The sequence below is a fragment of the Lepisma saccharinum genome, chromosome 16, assembly GCF_977018435.1.
Source record: "Lepisma saccharinum chromosome 16, izLepSacc3.1, whole genome shotgun sequence".
Lineage (NCBI taxonomy): Eukaryota > Metazoa > Arthropoda > Insecta > Zygentoma > Lepismatidae > Lepisma > Lepisma saccharinum.
This window is the reverse complement of record NC_139244.1, coordinates 12118802-12139676: the sequence shown is the minus strand read 5'-3', so window position 1 is coordinate 12139676 and position 20875 is coordinate 12118802. Positions and strand designations below refer to the sequence as shown.

General features: G+C 38.0%; 1 protein-coding gene across 6 annotated transcripts in view; it reads right to left on the bottom strand.

Moving 5' to 3' along the window:
• Nucleotides 1–20875, bottom strand: part of PKD (serine/threonine-protein kinase D3) — a 436529-nt gene that overhangs the window by 25756 nt on the left and 389898 nt on the right. For 5 of the 6 annotated variants that reach the window (XM_083137685.1, XM_083137689.1, XM_083137686.1 and 2 more), the window contains 5 exons: nt 15881–16019; nt 9852–9983; nt 8774–8940; nt 4585–4861; nt 1177–1325 (listed from right to left, as the gene is read on the bottom strand). In XM_083137685.1, coding sequence (XP_082993811.1) covers nt 1177–1325; nt 4585–4861; nt 8774–8940; nt 9852–9983; nt 15881–16019 — 864 coding nt within the window. The remainder of the gene's footprint in view (nt 1–1176; nt 1326–4584; nt 4862–8773; nt 8941–9851; nt 9984–15880; nt 16020–20875) is intronic. The other variant, XM_083137684.1, reaches the window with a different exon arrangement.

The window sequence follows — 20875 nt, the reverse complement described above, 5'->3', positions numbered from 1 at the left end:
TGCATTGATCTTGTGTTCCTGCATTGCCAAATTGTGCAGCAGTGTCAAAAGGCATGAGAGAGTGGGAAGCAAGACAAAACAAATGACAGTGTATTGTAGTTTGAGAGTTTGCTGGGACATTCCTTTCTTGGTTAAGTGTACATCCCTGCATTATGAGAAGGGTGCACACAGCCTCAATGCTGATGCACCCATTATAACACAAGCAATTCTGTTCATTATACGGGGTCCAGCCCCTTATCATAACTAAAATGTAACACATAACATAACTGTAACGTTGGAAGACTAAAATATTCTGGCTTATGTTAACAGAACTAAAATAAACATAACTGTAATGTCATGTCGTAAATAAAATATTAAAATATTCTGACTTCGGTTAAAAGCTGAGGCTGGAAAGAGGCACTCAGCACACATAAGGAAGACACAGGACAACACACACACATTTATACTGGCCAGGGTCAGATGCCAGAGCCTCATTCGTCTGCAAATGCAGTCCAGGGTGTACTATGTGGAAGTGAGGTTGACTATTGGGTGTACTACATGGAAGGTCACCCTCTTACGCCCCTCTTTTCAACTTGAAAATTTGTGACTAACATAATTTGTCATATTCAGGATATAAAAATAACATAACTTCAGGAATGTGTTCCTCATGTTAAAACAATGGGAAAAATTTATGTAAACATAGGTCTTAGAAATGCTTGGTTTCAGAGTTACAGGCTCTCACAACACATGCTAAGCAGAATGTCTTTGTCCCCAGAGGTGGTTTCCTGCAACACAAGTTACTGTTTAACACAATCTGGTAGTGATACACATTTAGTGGACGTTGTTGAGACCATGTACACAAATCAGGGTCAAGCAGATATGCTGTACATGTATGGTTTGGCAGATGGCAATGCTCTAGAAGCAGGAAATTGATGTGCAGCTGTCTTGAGATAGGAGGTGGGCATTTTGAAGACTGTGAAGAACTCGGTATCATAGACCACCTGTGGGAAATAAAGACATTCCACTTCTCACATGTGAAAGCCTATAACCCTGAAACCTAACATTTCCAAACATATGCTTATAAAACTTTTCTCACTGTTTACATATGAGGAACCCATTCCTGAAGTTATGATGCTCATTTTGGGGACACTCATTATAATACCCAGAAAAGCACAGGGTTGCTTGAAATCTACCTACCATGTATCCACCATTAGAGAATGGAGAGCTCGCTGGAGGACTGTTGATTCGTCTGGCTCCAGGTGGGGATTCTCCATCGCCATCGCTATCGTAATCGGCTGCATCTGGAGTTTCCCGATCTGGTTCGCTGCCTGTGCCGTCTGAGGTCCCTTCGAAAAAGGGTTAAAATTAACAACTGTCCTCGTGTAAAATATCTCAAGTTCTGACTATGAATCAGTGGAGTATTCGGAAAATTTGACATGGTTTACTGAACAATTCTTATTTATTCTATACATACAGGGTGACCATGAATTACAGGGGCACCTTTTGATCGTCAATTACGTTAAACAACGAGAACATATTTATAATATTGGCAACTATTTATTTTCTGAAGATAGTAACTTAGACATCACAATAACAATCTTATTATTTTCCACATAATTATCAACTTCAGCTCCATTTAAAAAAAATGCAAGCTTGGAGATGTAATTGGCTTTCCTTCTAACTGTTCCTGGCTTACCAAATTTTTAAGGTCTGAAACACTTCTGATTGCATCAAATAACTTGTTGATTCTTGAGATAGTGTCACATTTAAGTGCTAGAGGTCCACATTCCTGCAGCATTCGTCGTTGAACTTCAGCTACAAGTTATTGGTAATAGAAAATACACGTACACATTTGACATGCTGCTCAATTCTTAGGCGATTTGCTGCCATTCTAAACAACATCCACTTCTTCCACTATGTCAGTTAGATGTTACATACGTGTAAAGAAAGATAAAAAGGAAAGAAAAATACTAACTCAATTAATACAAAAGTTACAGTGACAAAAGGTACCCCCTTAATTCGTGGCCAAGCTGTATATTAATTAGATAAAATAAAATACCAATAGGGGAATGCCTGAAGAAGCTCACTTCAACCTGCACACATTTAGGGCCATGTTCGGAAAGTTACTTTTTAAGAGTAACCGAGTTAGTTACTTATTTTAAAAAGTAACCAGTTACAGCTATTTTCAAGTTCTAGTAACTGTAAGTAATGCAAGTAAAACAAAAATGTAAATCTGACAAATCAAAATTTCTAGCAATTTCTATACATATAAAAAAAGGTGGTTTACCGGCGGTAAACCAGGTTAACATGGGAGAATATGCCACTGCTTGGTGATGAGCAGAATTCGTGCAACTGTTTTGTGGCTGCTTAACTAAAACTAACATGAATAAAAGAGTAAATACATATCTGTGATGGTAAAATGAAAAAAAAAAATATGTTGAAGTTTTAACTCTTAGGGCACTAGGGTCCTCATGAGAATTTTTAAATGCATAAAACCAATAAAAAAATGTGGGAGAAATGGAAAAAAGGTGGGAATTGATGAAGAGCTGATCATCGACAACTCTAGACAAAGCAAGCCTGGTCTCCAAGAGCTGAAAACATCAATGTCTTATCATTTATTTGTTGTTTATTTATAACGGCAAGTACAGCAACACAAACAATTGCTAAGAATTATACATCCTCTCCTCACACCGCAGTAAGAGGGTTACCAAAAATACACAAGTATTTTCCATACTTTGTGTTTTGTTTCTGCTGATTTTTTTTTAAGACAGTGGTTCTAAATATGTGTAAAATAACCTTACCATTAAGCAGAGTGAGCAATTAAGGTAGGGTTAATTTCTTTTTAACTTCTTGATCTCTACATGCTTTAGAATTTTGTTTGTGTACTATGGCAATACCTACGTGCAGTGGCGGTGAAAGGGTCCCAAAACTGGGGGGGGGGGGGGGGGAGACAGTAAATTTCGCTTCGTAGATAAGATTTAGCATAGTGCAGGGGGCAAAAGTGGCTTAAAGTGGGGGGGGGGCAACTGCCCCTTCATCGCCGCCAGTGCCTCTGTGTTATATTATGAATATATTAAGTTCAAAAATGAAACTATGCAAATTATAATATATGCATTTGTAAGTATAATACAGAAAAAATGCATATTTTCAAGCAATTATACTACCATAACATGATAGGAATATTTGTTTGTTCTACAGTGATAAGAAAAGAAAGTTGTACATAAATACAAAGTAGGCACTAACCTAGTGACCAGATTTTTAAAACAACAAAACGGGACATTTTTCATATTTCCTGGAGAAAAAACGGGATGACAAAATGAACACATTTTAATGCAAAAGCTGTTTCATCATACATACTTGTGTTTGAAAACTAATTAAATAACTAATTGGCATTGAAATGTGAAATAACTTCTACCCAACATTCACTAGGTGATTTTTTTTTCAGCTGCAATTTTCCCAATATATCTGGCATTACGTAGTAATTCTATACCGATAAGTACGGACGTGAAGTTTTCGTTTTAACGATAACAACGAAAAGTCGAGGAAAGCAAAATAAAGTGTTTAAAATGTATTTGGGTAGGTAGAGGAGGAAAGTCTTCGGGGTTTCGGAATCGCGAAATAACGCGAATTATGTTATTTTTCAGAATAACGCCGAATTTTGTACTTTAACGTGAAAAACACTTTATCTATTCGATAGCGCTATTGGATCTGTCTGTCATTTTTAGTCTAGCTGGAAATAGTTAGATTCAATAGAGATTGTCACGTTTCATTTATTGTACTTCGGCGTGGACATAACTGACACTGTTTAACCTCATCCTGAAATAGAATTCATTTGGTGAATCTTCGAAGAAGGTAAATTTGGTATGAATGGGAAAATTTTCAGGGAGGAGCACCTGTTGTGTTTTTTGGGGGGGACGTGTAGGTGTGTGTACATAAGACGGTATTTTAACATCGCAGAGGGATTTTTTTGGCATTGTTAGGGAAATGTGATGTGCATGATTGTGTTCAAAGATTATGGTGTTATCATTCAATAAACATATCATATTTAGTGACTGATGATACTTTTCCAAATGGAAGAAATTTAGTAATTCCTCACAAAGGTAAGCCATATATCTTTTTGATATTTAAAACTAAAATTTGTCTCAATTTTCCAGAACTAAAGCTATGCGAAAACCTTAAGCATAAAAAGAAAAGTGAAAATGCATGTAAAAATAGCACCGAAATATGCTCTAAACCGCGAAAAGTAACAACGAATTGCAGTAAAAAATAACATCGAAATTTAGGGGAAAATAAATGTCCCTACCGATTTTGGCATCCCGTTTTAAGTTCCAAAAGAAAGGGCTGTCCCAGCTAATACACTGGTCACCTTACACTACCCCCGAGACATTAAATTCGAGCTTTCGATCCTAAAAATAAGGGTAGTAGTAGTGGAGATAAGCTCACCAAGGTACTATGATCAGAATACGAGATAACAAGAAAAAATATCCTACAGCTAGTACGAATGCATTTTAGCTTGTGATGTACACAAGCACTGGAGGGAAGAATGTAGTAGCCTGTACTCAAAGAGTATGAGGGGACAATGTACACAACCTTGCATTAACTGACCTGATTGGTCTCTCGGCGCTTCTCCTGTGCAATCCTTCGGAATCTTCTCTATGCATTTCTTGTGTGCATTGTAGTGACAGTCTTTGCACTGCATTCCCTGTTTGAACAAACCTTTCAGGAGCTTTTTGCAGTAGTGGCAAACAGTCGGCCGTGTGTAACTGTGCACCACGAATGTGTGTGGAATTTTAATTCGTCCGGCCATTTCTTTCTCGACCCATGGTGGCCTCCCACCTAACGACGGGGATCGACTCTGTCGTGTTGCAACAACTGGAACGAGCTGGAATTATAGAAACAGCAAAATATATTGATATAACTACAGATATTACATTACATATAAAATTATTGGTGTTCATAGCACAATATACATTTACACTTATTATGAAGATACGTTCAATTGAAAAAATGCAGAGCCAAAGTGAAAGCAATGTACCATTGCACAATTACGAGGCGCATGTAAAAAAAAAAAAAAGGGGGCCAATATTTTTTTTAAAAAAAACAAGAAAATGATAGAAGAAATTTATTGTGATTGATAAACAAGTACATACCTTGGCTATTTTTCGACGTGGTCACCATTAACCTCTAGACATTTCTGATACCGTGGCACAAGCTTCCCTATACCCTCTGCGTAAAAATCTGCCGCTTGAGTGTGCAGCCAGTCCAGAACTGACATCTTGAGCACGTCACTATCGTTGAAACGCTTCGATGCAAGCCACTTTTTCAGGTGAAGAAAAATAAAGAAATTGCTGGGGGCAAGGTCGGGGCTGTAAGGGGGATGATTAAATAGTTCCCATCGAAATCTTTCAATTGTCTCAACAGTAGGAGCAGCTGTGTGTGGGTGGGCGTTGTAATGGATCAGAAAAATTCCAGAGCGTAGCATTCCTCTCTGCTGATTTTGGATGGCACATCGCAGATTATTCATTGCTTCACAATACACCTCTGCTGTAACTGTTCATCTTCTGGTTCCAAGAATTCCACAAAAATCACACCCTTTTGGTCCCAAAACACGGTTGCCATGATTTTGTGAACTGATGGTGTTTGTTTGAATTTCTTCGCTTTAGGAGAACCAGAGTGCCCCATTGCATTGACTGCTGCTTCAACTCCCCAGTGGCGTACGATATCCACGTTTCATCTCCCGTCACTATGTGCAAAAAGAGATCATCCCCATCCTCCCCCCAGCGGGCCAAAAAATCACCTGCAGCTGTACTTCATTGTTCTTTGTGAGTGTCTGTCAGCATTTTTGGTACCCACCTCGCACACAGTTTGTGATACTCCCGGTTGTCAGTCACAATTCGATGCACTGTTTTTGCAGACACTTCTGAAAACTCTTTGGCGAGTTCAGACATTGTGAACCGGCGATTGAAACGCACTTTCTCGTTAACCCGTTCCACCAGATCGTCCATCTGAACACTAGGCCTTCCGCTTCGCTCATCGTCATGGACATTTGAATGCCCTTCCCGAAACTCTCTGCACCATTGTTTGACCTTCCCTTCAATCATCACTGTCTGTCCATACATTGCACACAATTCCCGATGGATGTCAGCTGCATTCTCTCCTTTGGCATTCTGAAATTGTATGACAGATCTCACTTCACATTTGGCGGGATTTTGTATTACGGCAGCCATTTCACCTTACTGCTACTCGCACGTATGCAACCCAACTCTGACTATTCTATCTCTGTTGGAAGTACAGAATACTAGGGCATGCTCCTGCGCATGCTCAACTTCATCAGTGTTGCCAACCCCCACGTAAAAAATTATCGGCCCTTTCTTTTTACATGCGCCTCGTAGAATAGCTAGTCAACATACAACCATGGGTGTTGGTAGAAATATTTGTCGGAAAATGGGGGGGGGGGGGGTCGGACTACTGATAAAACTTGAATAGTTGAATTAGTATTATCTTCATGGTTATGGTTATTATGTATAATAACTATTACAAATGAATAAAAGTAAACAAATTTGACTAAAATTATATAATAATGAGTGAATATCCACCACAACTCTTTTTCTTTATTATTTTTTACATTTTATACAGTTAGTGTACTGAAATGGATAGTTCAATTTGGTTATTAACACACTGAATCCCAGGGCATTTAAATTGGCAAAAACTCAGAAACCGGGGCATTTTATGTGATTTTCAACAATCTGAAACAATTTATTTTTGGTCTTACTATACATGTGTTATACATCAAAAGAAAGGCAATTTCCTTGCCTACACGATAAAAAAGAAACAATTAGAACCTGTGTATTCTTGCGTGTGCTAGAGTTGTTTAACATAGTCCTTGCTTTCCATATAATGAAAAAGTCCTACTTCTAATACTAAACATATCTACCCTTAGTATGAAACACAGGCGGTGTGCAAGTAAAGAACTCATTACAAGTAAATAAATAAGTTTTCCATTTCTTTCGATATTTCAAGTAAACACATTGGTCAAGTGAATGGGCGCCCATATGAGTTTTCTCAGTTGGGGGGCTCTTCAAGATTCTCAGTGGGGGCTCTTCAAGATTCCATATGTAGGGTGTACTGAAATGGATCATGTCATCAATATAAAAAGTAATGTTAGCATACTAAATTCCATTAGCCAGGAAGGAGAGCTCGAGCCCCCTCCCCCCTGCCCCCATATGGGCACACATAGTCAAGTGTGCATATGTGTGTGTGTTTGTGAGTGATGATAAAGCACTAAAAATATAGGCCTAGTACTGCAATCAATGAAATTAATGTGCTTTCCATTCAATGAGAAGACGGTTCAAAATTTCACCACCAGGGTACAGCACAATACAGAGGCATACCAAAAGAACTCCCAGGAACATTCTGCACGTGCATGGCCCAGCATCGTAACTCCAAACATTCAAGTGATATTGCCTGTACTATGCACATGCATGGGACACTCGCCATATTCAGGATGCTCGCGCATAGCATGAGCATGGGATTCAATGTGTTAACTTTTACCCTGATCATTCAAGGAAAAAGCTTTAAAAGTTAGGGGAAAATTTTAGGCATTAAGTTTATGTTGTGTGACCTCTGACAAAAAAACTCTAATTCTTTGAATTTTGAAAAGCGTGGAACCAATTTTTCTTTGGTTTAAATTGTAACGTATGAAAACAAACGGATTCCTGTATTTTGCACTAATAATTTTAAAACACAGTTTTTACTTCCGTATTCTGTTAGAATAAGAACTAACTGAACTTTATTTTCATTATAAAACTGTAAAAAAATAACAAGCTTTCTGATTTTTAAAATTGAAATGAACAATTTCTAGGAGGGAAGGGGGGGGGGGGTCGATGGACCAGTGTGACCCCTCATCCCAATGCCCAGGGACATTGAATTTTCGCGATGCGCGAAATCGCGAAATGTGAACAAAAGATGCAATTTTGAACATTCTGCACGTAACTACACCCCCAATGATGAAATATGCATAAGTTTTATTTGCGAAGTAATGCGGAATGTGTGCTTTTCCACGAAATAACCGTGAAATATCATCAAATTAAGTAGAAAACACGCAAAAACCGGCAATCGAAGTTGCGCGCGCAAACTGTCGACTTGTAACGAAACGTTTATGTAAAGTTTCCTACCACTTGCAGCTGAAGAACGTTTTATCTTCGATCACATCAGGAAGACGCTGCAAATTGGGATTTCCCATACACATAATCTCAGTTCGAAAACTTAGCTCCCTGTCAAGCTGAATTCCTTTCTTCCCCGGATTATGCAATTTAGAAATTAAGTGATTTTGTATTGATGTTTTCTTTTTGGTTGGACAGCTAAGTACTTGTGTATGTGTACAGTATATAAAAATGAAGTAGTTTATCAATTTATAGCTCTTTTGTATGTTGTTTCCTCTCATGATGAAAAAGTGTGTGCCAATTTTTTTTTCCACCGCTGATCTAACATTTTATTTACCGCTCTCCTCAGATTTTATTTACCATAAATTTGTCTCCCTACGTATCAGTTCCACACTATCATTCCTTGAAAAAACAATAATTCCTTAAAAATAATAAAATTGTGTGATTGTTGACATATGTAAGATTATTTTATGCAATGCTTAAAGTGCAATTTTAAGAGTGCAAACTATAAAAATGCCAACAACTCACAGAAATTTAATTAAATTGCTGAAATACAAGCGTTTGTCTTTGTATGAGTAGGAATCAGTAAGACTAATAAAATCAATCAAATGGTAAAAAGGAACGGAACTTACCAGTCCAGATTCGTCAGAAGTGGAAGTTACGGAGGAAGATGAACCTGTGTCAGATGGACTCCGAGGAACATGTAGAGTCGATGACCTCCTTCTTTTGCTGTAGCTTGCATAGGTACAATTGTTAGGAATTTTAATTACACATCGCTTGTGGAAGTTTAGGCTACAACCTTTATGAAAGAAGAGAAGATAGGATATTAATCAAATGTTACTTAATCCATGCCGATATCAACATTATTGATTTCCTAACAGATTCAAATTTAATCATTGATGCTTTACCAGTTTGGATATTCTGTGCTGTATGCAAAATGTTGAAATTCTAATAGCACAGAATAATCACGGGTAAAAATGGGCTTAATTAAAAATCACACTGATTATTTGTGTGCTTTCCTTTTCTAACTTTGTAGGATTCAGAATAAAACAAGTGTATCAATCAATCACTCTTTTTTTCCTGTTATGATTGGTTTTCACTCTAATGTTCTGACAAATGCTTTCTGCGAAAAGCTCCAATGACACATTAATTGAATTGCATTTTTTTTCTGCTTCTTTTGACTCAGATTTAAATTAATTTTGAAACCGAACAGTCATAATTACATTTTAGCAAAAAACTTGATGAAACTGCCATGGAAGATTGAATGAAATTTTCATGGCTGAGCTAACACACAATGATACCGAAACTCTTACCGTAATGCTTAGAAAATATAACAATTTATGCTCAAAATATTGACTAATATTAGTGGGCGAGTATTCCAATCCAATTATAAGCATCAATTTACAAGAGTTTTGCTTTAAAATATTAAAAAATTACATCAGAATATAATTTTTTCACACAATATTGTTAAACAATCAGTGGAAAAACTTTGAATTTTGCAAAACTTCCATGAGAATTAGACTCCGCAAAAGTGTTGCATGGCACTTTTACTGGCCACAATATACTTGTCATGGAATTAAACAGTTTTAAAGCTTAAATGCTTACATATGTTTGGATTTCTTAAGGACAATAGCTTTCCATCCTTATTTGACAACCATATTCTTTATCAAAAAGAAAAAAATATGAATACAGTGAAACACACTCACTCACCTTCGCATTTAAGCCCTTGCCGAACCAGACCAAACAGCATCTCACCGCAGAAATCACAAAACGTTGGTGCTTTATATGAGTGAACAATCAATGTGTGCGGACGGACAGGAACATCTTCAGCTGGAATTTGAGCTGAAACAAAAATACAATCTTTGTTTACTTCTCTTAGCAGATATGCTGAAAGAGCTACAAAAAAGAAAGTTCTGAACAAACCAATCACTTACTTGTACATGCCTGTTTAGATTTGAAGGTGGCATATTTGTAAAATCTACTATGCTTTATTTATTGGACTGGACAATATATGCAACTTTACTGTTTTTGCTCAGCAGTTTTCTCTCTCTCTCTCTCTCACACACACACACACCCACACACACACCCACACAGATATATATAATTTTTATAAATGACTGAAGTTCATATTGCAAGACTATAATGATGCAAAAAAAATAATATTCGATACATATTACATACTTTAGCACTTATTTTTAGGGGACTGGAATTGTAAAAGTGGATATTACATATCTGCATTTCAAGTAGGGGTGGATACACTTAAAAACGGAGAAAAATTGTATTTGGGCTCCATTTCAAGGGGGTTTTTGCATTTACCACTTCGGTGTTTCTCCAAGTTCTTTACTACTTTCATTTAAATATTTGATTTGATTTTTCTCAATTTCGGGAGGGGTCGCATCCCCATCAATCCCCCCGTACAACAGTGTTTGTAATGAATGGATTTATCATTTAAAAACAAGTCTAAGGTCCATAACTGAAACATAAAACATATTTTTTTATGTAACGCTTTGGCAGTAAACGTTCCCTTTATAAGTACTTATTTGTAATTTGTTCAGTGTTATATAAATTACTTGCTTGTAACAAACTTAAAACTAGAAAAGAAGAAATTATATAAATATACGCAATATACACACTTGCATTTCCCACATGAACTAAATATTCGCGATTAACCCAAAGTGGCAGAAAAGCTAAGTAAAAAAGCCAAATCAATCAATCAACATGAACTAAATATTGATGCCACCACATTTGACTCCTGCTGCAGCTAAAACCAAGCTACAGCAGACGACATGACAGTCCAGCAAGAACAGCGCACCTAGCGGCCATCAGCATAACAGCACAGACCGGAAGCCCGCAAAGCGGATTGCTACACGTTCCGATGTGAACAGAAATTAATCGAATTAAATAAACAACAGATACGAGGATTGGATACGTTAGCACTCTTCGTGTGTGTATTAATTCATAAAGTTCAAATCACAAACCCTGAGACCTTCTGTAAACAAAACCACCTGCATGCAGAAAGCATTGCAAACTCATAGAAGTAAAATAATCCACACGAGAATCCAGCGTTGTTACAGGATTCATTGCATAAGGTAAAACAATGGCCAATTTGTAGTATGGGATACGCTGCCGCAAATGACGTCTCACTTTAAACCCAATGCTCTTTCTTTTTTTACTTATTGCTTCACCTTTATGGTCTTTGCACCAGCAATCATTTCCCATAAATTTGGCTTCTTTCTTGCATGTCAATTGAATATATTTTACTTGCATTTTTTTAGACAAAATGATATAATATGGCAATTTCTAAGGATGATATAGATAGGAGTGTATTTGAAATTTGTTTTTAGATTTTATGTAAATTGTATCTTATGTAAATAAAATATATAATGGGCATAAACAGCCATATGCATTGCTGTAAGTCTAATAAATATATTGATGGTGATGATCAAAACAAGACAAAAAGTTCGTAAATTTATTGCGGTTGGAAACTTTGACAAGCATCCTAATAACGATTTTTGTTCCGCCAAATATAGTGCACTTCGTAAAATAACTTGGTGACATGGCAAGGAAAGATAAGTGTGAACATTTTGTAGTAATATGCATTGTAACTTTCAATGAGCTTAGAGATTCGTGTACATAATGATATTTTATAACAGTAGTTATTTTCTAAAAATAATCTGTGAACAGCAAGGAAGTAGTACAACTTAGTAATATTGCCCGACTTATCCTTAGAAAAATAACATGCCCAGTTCTATGCGAGCGGGAAAGTCTCCGTGTATTCCGAGCTTGTTTTCAAAACACCAGCAAGGACAGCCTTTGAAAAGGGGTGAGAAACAGATTCTACTCAATATTTATGTAACGTTCTGTCAGTGGTATCCTGAGAAATCAGTAAAAGAAGTGGTTAGTTCGTATCTCAGTGCAGTGGTGTGTCAGTGTCTGCAGTTTTAAGGGTTATGAAAGAGAGAATGACCAGGAGAGTAACAATGTATGCGGCTGCATATTCGTCTGATGTTTTGAGAGCGGGTTCTCACATTCGGAGGCTCTTATATAAAATGAATAGGTGCGGCGAACTATGAGTGTAACAGCAGATGATTGCGGTCATGAATCAGCTGACGCGGAGTGATACATCGAATCGGTGAGACCGTTTGTTTACAGAAGGTCTCAGGGTTGGTGATTTACACTTTAGTTAAATTAGGAAGTACGTGGTTATGCTTTTAATATCTACATTGTAATATTTTCTTGAAGTTTTTTTTTAAAAAAATCCTGCATCTCAGGATAATTTGTGTGTACAGTGGGATCCATGAGTATTACCGTGCAAATTGTCTACCATCATGTTCGTGCACTTTATTTGACCCAATAAGAGCTTCAAGACTTAAAAGAGAACTGAAAACAAGCTGTTAAAAAATTTCTGCACCAGCATACATAAAAATCCATCGCTTGAAAACACACAGGATGTAAGAGAAAAATTCATGAAAATAGACATGGACAATATGCACGGTAATACTCATGGATCCCACTGTACAAGTGAGAAAAATTGATAAGGTGAATATTGGATCACTTTTTTTTTTGGAGAGAGAGAGAGAGAGAGAGAGAGAGAGAGAGAGAGAGAGAGAGAGAGAGATATTGTGATCAAATCCATGAATGCTCATACTCCTCGGTGGAGTATGCCTTGCAGAAGAAAGTTATGGAGAATTTTGGATGATTTGCCAGAAGAAAATTCCACAGTAGCTGGTATAGCCTGATTGGAAGTGTATATATGTGAGTCTTTATCAAAGTTACGGGAACTACGAAAGTAAGAAATTCATAATTGTTAAGGGATGTAATGCATGTTCCATAGATTAATCTCAAATATCCACGCAAAAATAATTTATTAGCATATAAATAACAGAAACAAAAAGACTGCACACATCACACATGACGTAAGAATTTTACGTAAGAAGCTGTTTACAGACATTTTGCCAAATCTGTTATCTGTCTTATCTGCAAGAGACAGACATTGGCCAATATGTTACCAAACAAATCCATTCTGTTCGATATAACATGAAACATAATTATTATACTTCGGAACTCAAAAAGAATAATCTTCGGCTTCTATATGTGCAGTTAATATTTAAATATCTGCATACCATCGAGCTCCTGTGATCCAACTTTCACTCAGAATGAAATGAAACACAAAGTAAATTATATTTAGGGTAAGTCAAAAATTATATGCACTTTTGCCACAACTTTTTTCAGGTGGGCCACACTGCCTTCAGCGCTTGTGTGCTACAAGGTTGTACTTTTGTGGTCATGTGGCCGAGGTTTGATCTTAATCGCTCCTTTTTTTCTTTCTTTTGTTACAGATTAAACATTGTCGCTCCACTGGCAGTGTGCACCAAGGAAGAACAGCGACCAGTGATCCGATTTCTCTGGTCTGAAGGTGTGTCAGGGACTGAAATTCATCGCAGGCTTTCAGTACATCTGATGATGTCAGAATAATCTCCTTGGGTGATGGGTGACCATCGGTTCATCAGAATCATCTCTCAAGCCTGTTGAATCTTCCCATCAGTGGTGGAGGTAGATGGGCATACTCCCGCTTCGTGTTTCACGCTTGTCCAGCCATTTTAAAACCTCTCGATCAACTTATACACAAGTCTACGTGGTAAAGCGCTGTCCCTGTATTGTACTGAAAGGCTGTGATGAATTTCAACCCCTGACACATCTTCAGGCCAGAGAAATCGGATCACTGATCGCTGTTCTTCCTTGGTGCACACTGCCAGTGGACCGGCCATGTTTACTCTGTAACAAAAGAAAGAAAAATGGAGCGATTAAGATCAAACCTCGGCCACATGACCACAAAAGTACCACCTTTTAGCACACGGGCCTGAGGAAAAATTACGGCGAAAGTGCATTTACGTTTTGACTTACCCTCGTACATTATGAATTCACAACTACGAGAAATTTTGGGCTCTCCCACAGTATATTCTATATAAAATACATATGAAAGAAAATGTCAAAACTTTTGCTGTTATTCAGTTTCTTCAGTGTGTGTAATAGAAATAATAGAAAGATTGATGGAAATCATTATTTGATTTTTGTTATTTAGTGTCGCGTTTCTGCTACTTTTGGCTAATCGCAACGATGAGGATGAAATTGATGATGGTACACTGACAAAGAACAGCCATTGGGATTCGAATTCAGGACCCCTGGCGTCGTAGCGTGTCGTCGATACACCCCCCCCCCCTGGAGAGCCAGATAGAATTGTATTATGCTTCTCATACATAAGTTTTACAAAAGCATGTACGGATGAAACTTTGGCGTCACTTTTGAATGCGGGGTGTAAGGGGTACCTTCCACGTAGGCGCCCAAAAGTCAACCTCACTTCCACGTAGTGCACCCTGGACTAAAGACTAACGAGGCTCTGGTGACTGGCACTATGGCCAATATAATTTTGTGTGTGTTGTCCTGTTTTATGTCCTTGTGTGTGCTGAGTGCCCGTTTACAGCCTTAGCTTTTAACAGAAGTCAGAATATTTTAAGATTTTTAATTATGCAACGTTAGAGTTGTTATTTGTAATGGTAAGGGGCTGGCCCCCGTATAATGTGAAGGGAGTAAAATAGCCTAAGTGCTGACGCTCCCACAATTTTAAATTCAAATTCACTTTTGAAAGCTGATTAAAGAGACAATTCAGCTGGGAATAATGAACCAATTAATTGCTCTGCTTTTGCTATCAGTTTTTATGCGTTGGGTTGGGTATGCAGTGGTGGTTACGTAAGCAAATCAGGTTTGACGGCCCCCAAAGTAGAATAGTAACTTCGTTCCATCCACGGGATTCTTGTCCCTTCCTCCGCCGTGTTGAACTTCTAGTAAGGGGCTTGCTCATCCTCGGCTCCCCACGCACTGCGGTTTTTTTCGGTTTATAGATCCGGCACTGATGCTATAGCTTTGTAGTCAGACCCTTCTACGTCTATAGCAGTTAAGGGTTAATTATGTTATTGTTTTTGTCTACCTTCTAGGAAAACGTACCTTCAACTTTCTATTCCTCCCTCTTCCCACTTATTTACTTAAACAATGATTAATTTTTTTTCTTGAAAATAATATTGAGAAGTTTAATTGTTTGGTGTGCAATAACAAATATCTTCGCTCTGCAAATACATAAAAAAAATTAAATAGAAAGATAACAATCTGTCTATCTATATATAAAATGGATGTATGTGTGTATGTATGTATGTTTGTTCCGGCATAACTATCGAACGCCCGGAGCAATTTCAACCAAACTTGGTACACATGTGACTTACAATCTGGAAAGAAATACTGTGGGGGTAAGTCGCCCCTGGCAACTCTAGGGGTGGGGATGTAAACATAATCGAAAACGATCTATATTAGTGTGGAATCCACAGTTTTCGGGGTCGCTACGATGAATTCTGACACTCCCAATGCCGTTCAATTTATTTATTCTTGCTCCTGGAGGTGAAACTAAAAATGTTGTTTATAATCCAGTTTTAAGTTAATATTATAGTGATTTTTCTAAAAAAAATAATTTGTTACTGTACTTATACTTTTAAATACCTGTAAATTAGTTAAATTTTACACTATAGTTAGAATTCATTATTTTCCTGTCTAATAGAAGATTGGGATAAATAAATAATATAATACTAAATCTCGTCATTCCGGGAGACTCCCGACAATTCCTGGGCGGTTGGCAAATCTACCTGGCAGACTTAACTGAAATTAACTGTTTCTAAAATAAACAAATGCATTACCTGTCATAACAATTTCCACAAGAGTTTCATCCATAATCTCCGACGCAGCATTGATGAGCTGCAGGATGTTAGGCGAGTTGTAGTCATGACGAAACAGCAGCAAGCGTTCGTTGAGTCGGGTCAAGCCATGATCTGGGAACTGTAAGGAAAGTAAAAGCATAATTTCAGTACATGGTAACAAAGCAGGAGAATAGCTAGTGGTTTGGCATTATTTTAAAGTCAACACTGATAATTTTTATTTAGCAAAACTTCTGCTGGAACAAAGACAGTCCTGTGCTTATTCGTGCTCCTTGTTTCAATTCTTGAACTACACGTGGGGGAACGATTTGCCCATTATGTGTTATATTTGCCAGGTGGGTTTCATGTAACGTCAGGATTCGCACCGCCGCCATGTTTGTCGTCTGCAAGGAAATACCCACCACGCAGCGTTCGTTACACATGCGCCAAGTGCACATTTGTTGTTAGTACAGTGTAAAATGCCGGTAACATTGCATAAAAATGCAACGAAAAGGCCAACTCTAGTTCACCTGTGTTTATTTACTAGGACCATCTATACGGAATCAGTTTGTTTTCGTATTCATTAGTGGTTCGGATTCTGCTTGAAATATTTACATCCAGTAAGTAACTTATGTTTCCCGCTCGGGGGGGGGGGGGGGGGGGGAGAAAGTGGTCATCGACGACCTTGAGTATAGATTAACTGAAAATTCCAAGACTCACCCATTATCTTCTATGTTTCCTTTTAACATTTGTTCAAGAACAGTAATTTGATTTGATTTGCTTTATTTTACTTCGCTTTTTGTGCCACTTTTGGATAATTTGCGAAGATGGAGATGAGTTTGACATAATGAAATTGATGAATAAACGCTCACAAACATCCATATCCAGGGCGGGATTCGAACCCGGGACACCTAGCTTCGTAGCGCCATGTGCTAACCACTCCGCCACGGGGGGCGGCGGTAATTTGAAATGTTGAGTTGTTCAAAAACAGTAATTTCACTCCTTGCTTTAACAATTTGGGATATGCAGGCCTCATGACTGAGTGGTTTTCACAACGCACTACGATGCTAGGGGTCCCAGATTCGTTTCACGACCTGGGCATGACTGATCTTAACGACTAGCCAAATATAGCAGAAAAAGAAAGTAAAATAAACCAAATAAATCAATCAATTTGAGATACTTTGATATATCATTAACAAGTTTTAACCAAGCAGTGTATTTTTTCTTACAGTACGCAAAACCTACTACCGGCACCTTTTCTCACGAATAGAATTAATAGCAGTTTGTGTTAATGAATGAAATGTAAATAATCAAGTACATCGTGCAATTATCAAGATGAATTTAACTTTGAATGTTATTTTTATCGTCAAACTTATCAACACCTTTCTACCCAATAAAACAATAACAAGGAAACGTTACTTACAACTATGATAAAAAAAAAAACCAGTTCAATCAATTTGCACTAAAAGTCACAGAGAAATGCGATATATGAACTTACCCGAAAAGAAATGTTCAACCCACCGCTCTGTACTGTTTGTTTCGTTCATTAATGTTGGCACGATATATTCTCGCCATGACGGTGTATTCTAATCAACAATAGGAAAATTATGTGCCGTGAATTGCACCTTCTGTTCTGTCTCGGAAAATTCTAGGATAAACGTGAGTGTCTGTAGACTTAAACAAGCTAATATTGCACAAAATATATCATCGTAAACAAGGTTCGATCTCCCCCCGCCCGCTTGAATTCCGAATGTTTTCAAGAACCCGCTACAATCATGGCTGCTCGATCCCACAATGCAACAGTTTGTGACGTAGGTGAAACACATCTATAGTGGGATGCATAAGGGGAATTCTATTGTCGCGGGTGGGACACGCAGACTACATTTTTGTCATTAAAGTAACTATTCTACTGATAGTTAAGGAACATTTTTCTTACAGTTTCTGTGTAATGAATTACGAAACTAAACACTGTTGATTAAACATAACTATAAGATCCACCAAGCTTTCTGAAACCTGAAGTGACAATTTTTTAAAATAATTTTTGGGGGTTTTCTCCCTTCCCTCTCCATATATACGCCAAATTTGCATAAATTTTGCATTTTTTGCATTTTGACTTTTTTCGGGGGAACACCATTTTTTTTAAGAAAAGTATTTTTGAGGGGATTTCCCCCTTTCCCCCCATATGTACGCCGAATGTGCATAAATTATATATCGTCTGAATCTGTGATTCATTCTGCGTACAACGGTATATCTTTTATATCTCTAGGGCATTTAGTTTCTGAGCTATAGTTATTTCAAGGTACCGCTGCGTTTTGAAGCTTCAATCAGTGGCGTGCCGACCATTCCTTTTGGGGGTACAACTCAAGTTACATTGGTCATACGACAATGATGCAAATATTTTTCTGTTTCTTACATGCCAGCGATAATTTCTATGTGCATTTTGAACTTTTCATATATTTTTTTCGGGGGGCGGGCTGGAAACCCCATTTTTTTAAAAAAAGTATTTTCAGGTGATTTTCCCCTTTCCCCCTCCATATGTACGCCAAATGTGCATAACTTATATATCGTCTGAATCTCTGGTTCATTCCGCGTACAACGGTATATCACTCATCTCTCTAGGGCAATTAGTCTCCGATCTACACTCATTTAATTGAAACTCTGCATTTTGCTCAAAATCGGCTCGGGACCGAGAGGCTTACCAGTGAAAATGGCCTTGGGACTCAAAAGGTTAAGGTTGTCTTTTGGTGTCACTACATAAAGTAAATCAAAGTGTTAAAAAAACGCTTCTGGTTGAACATTATGCGGCAAACTCCTGCAGTAAAATGTAAAGTTTTGGCAACATGCACAGAAAGTTCAAAATTAACTCCCGTGTCCCCATAAGCACACATGTGCGAAGTCCACTGTCACTCGGCAGTTTAATAAGGGACGGAGAGAGGTAGACACCTGCAAACGGAAGCCACTAAGGCCCCCTCGTTCTGAAGGCTGTTTGATCAGCCGCACAATCCTATGCGCGCGCTAGGGAGATTAAAACGCGAGTCTATACGCAGATCACGTCTCGAGGTGCATCCAGAATCACACCGTAATAGCTCTGCAGTTGAACCGCCGCTGGGGCGAGATGGATTATTCATTACGTACGTTCCGATGGGAAGGAGGCGGGGTACCGATTTTGCATACAGAGACTGCAAATGCCCCTCCCCCTACCTCCTCAAGCTTTCAGGGCAACTGTGCTCCCTTTGTGTCGACATGAAACTTTCAAAGTCTAGAGTTAGGTGAGCAGCTACAAACGTTTTTACATGTTGTTCCCTCAACATCAAGTCGCAACTTTACTGTGATTTTCACCTTCCTGCGTACAAACAGAAATGCTGAACTTTAGAAATCTCAGAGCAGCAAATGAAATCTATCGTGCTGAACTTCTTGTTAACTGTATACTCGTATGAGTTTGTTGTCTAAGGCCGTGTCTGAAAGGTGCAAGACAGTACTTGAAGCGAGCATCCTTCGAGTATGGTCTTGGGGAGTACGGTCTTCAAGTCGTGGACTGGAAGTGAAAGTCTTTCGCATTGCACTTCGACTGCAGCGCCAAATACGACCAGTAGATAAAACTTAGTACTCGTCGTTTCTCCCACGTTTTAAACACTTGTTTTTCACCATAGAAGTCACATAGCATTTTCAAATGTTCGTACACATACATTTCTACACATTATAAGAACTTTAACCAACAACTTGCTGGCCCATAACGTATATTTAACCTGTGTTGCTGGCTTTCTACCTCCGTGATTTTAAACAAATGAATAACGAGTGTGGAAATCGCGTTACCTAGTCAGCTCCCATCTGTACTGCAAGCTGTGCACTTGCGTACTTCTGTTCTTGGCGCTTTCGAACTGTACTAGGTGACGTGACGTCATTTCCGCCAAAAACCATGCTTCAAGTACGTACTTTGTACCTTTCAGACAGAGCCTTAGATTGGCAGTAACTACGTACTTACCTGAACTTTAAATATTCATGGATCTCCATGCGAAACTGGTATCTCAACAAAGGAAAAATTAAGAATAATGTGTCTTCATTTTTAGCAGGCGTAGAAAAAACTAAAAATAAATTCAGGCACCACGCTTTTCTTCGGGCCGTGGGGGGAGGGGGGGGGGGCAAAGATGGTCTAAGAAAAGAAAAACGTGTATCCAAACCAACTAAGATAAAGCTGCATATTTTGAAATATGATCTTGAAACATTGAATTCATTAATTAATACGATTAAAAGTAATTAATTCTTGCGCCAGAGAAGGCTCAACTGGTAACATCATGAATAACCATGCAATACAGTCTAATATATGGCTGATTCTACCATATTACCGCAGATTTTAAAAAACGCTAGCGACAGTGAAAAACAAATATAATGGCATGTTCATTAATTTGATTTAATGATTCACGTGAAACAGAAAACACACAAATATTATAAAGCATATGCTGTACTCAATATTATTTCTTAAATAAAAGGTAATGAAAATTTCCACAAGCGAAGTCGAAATATTTAAAAAATATATTTTTGTAGCACTGAATTTAAGAATTAAGGCGCCAGGTGAAAATTTTCAGGCGCTATGGCGCCCTGTATTTTTCTATCCTTGATTAACACTATTTATTAGGTATAGTAGAAGCAAAGAGATGGTATTAAAACAGCATAATAGTACCATTTTTTACCTTGCACGCAGTCAAGTCCGCCAATATTTGTATAATTAAGTTTTTCTATGAAGGGAAATAATGTCCAAGATAATAGTTTGAGTTGATTGATTGAGTTTTGGGTTTTAAGTCCACTTTATGCACAGAAAGGCTAATCGCGACTGGACCTACACTCCGTATCAACTAACTGTAGACCAGGCAAACGAGAACAAGTCTCTGCGCAAGTAGTGACGCGAGACGGCTCCACCAATGAACAGTGAGAGAAACGCGATTGTGTAATGGGCGACGGGAGTTACCCGATTTCCTCCTTCGCTATGCAGCGTTGCAAACT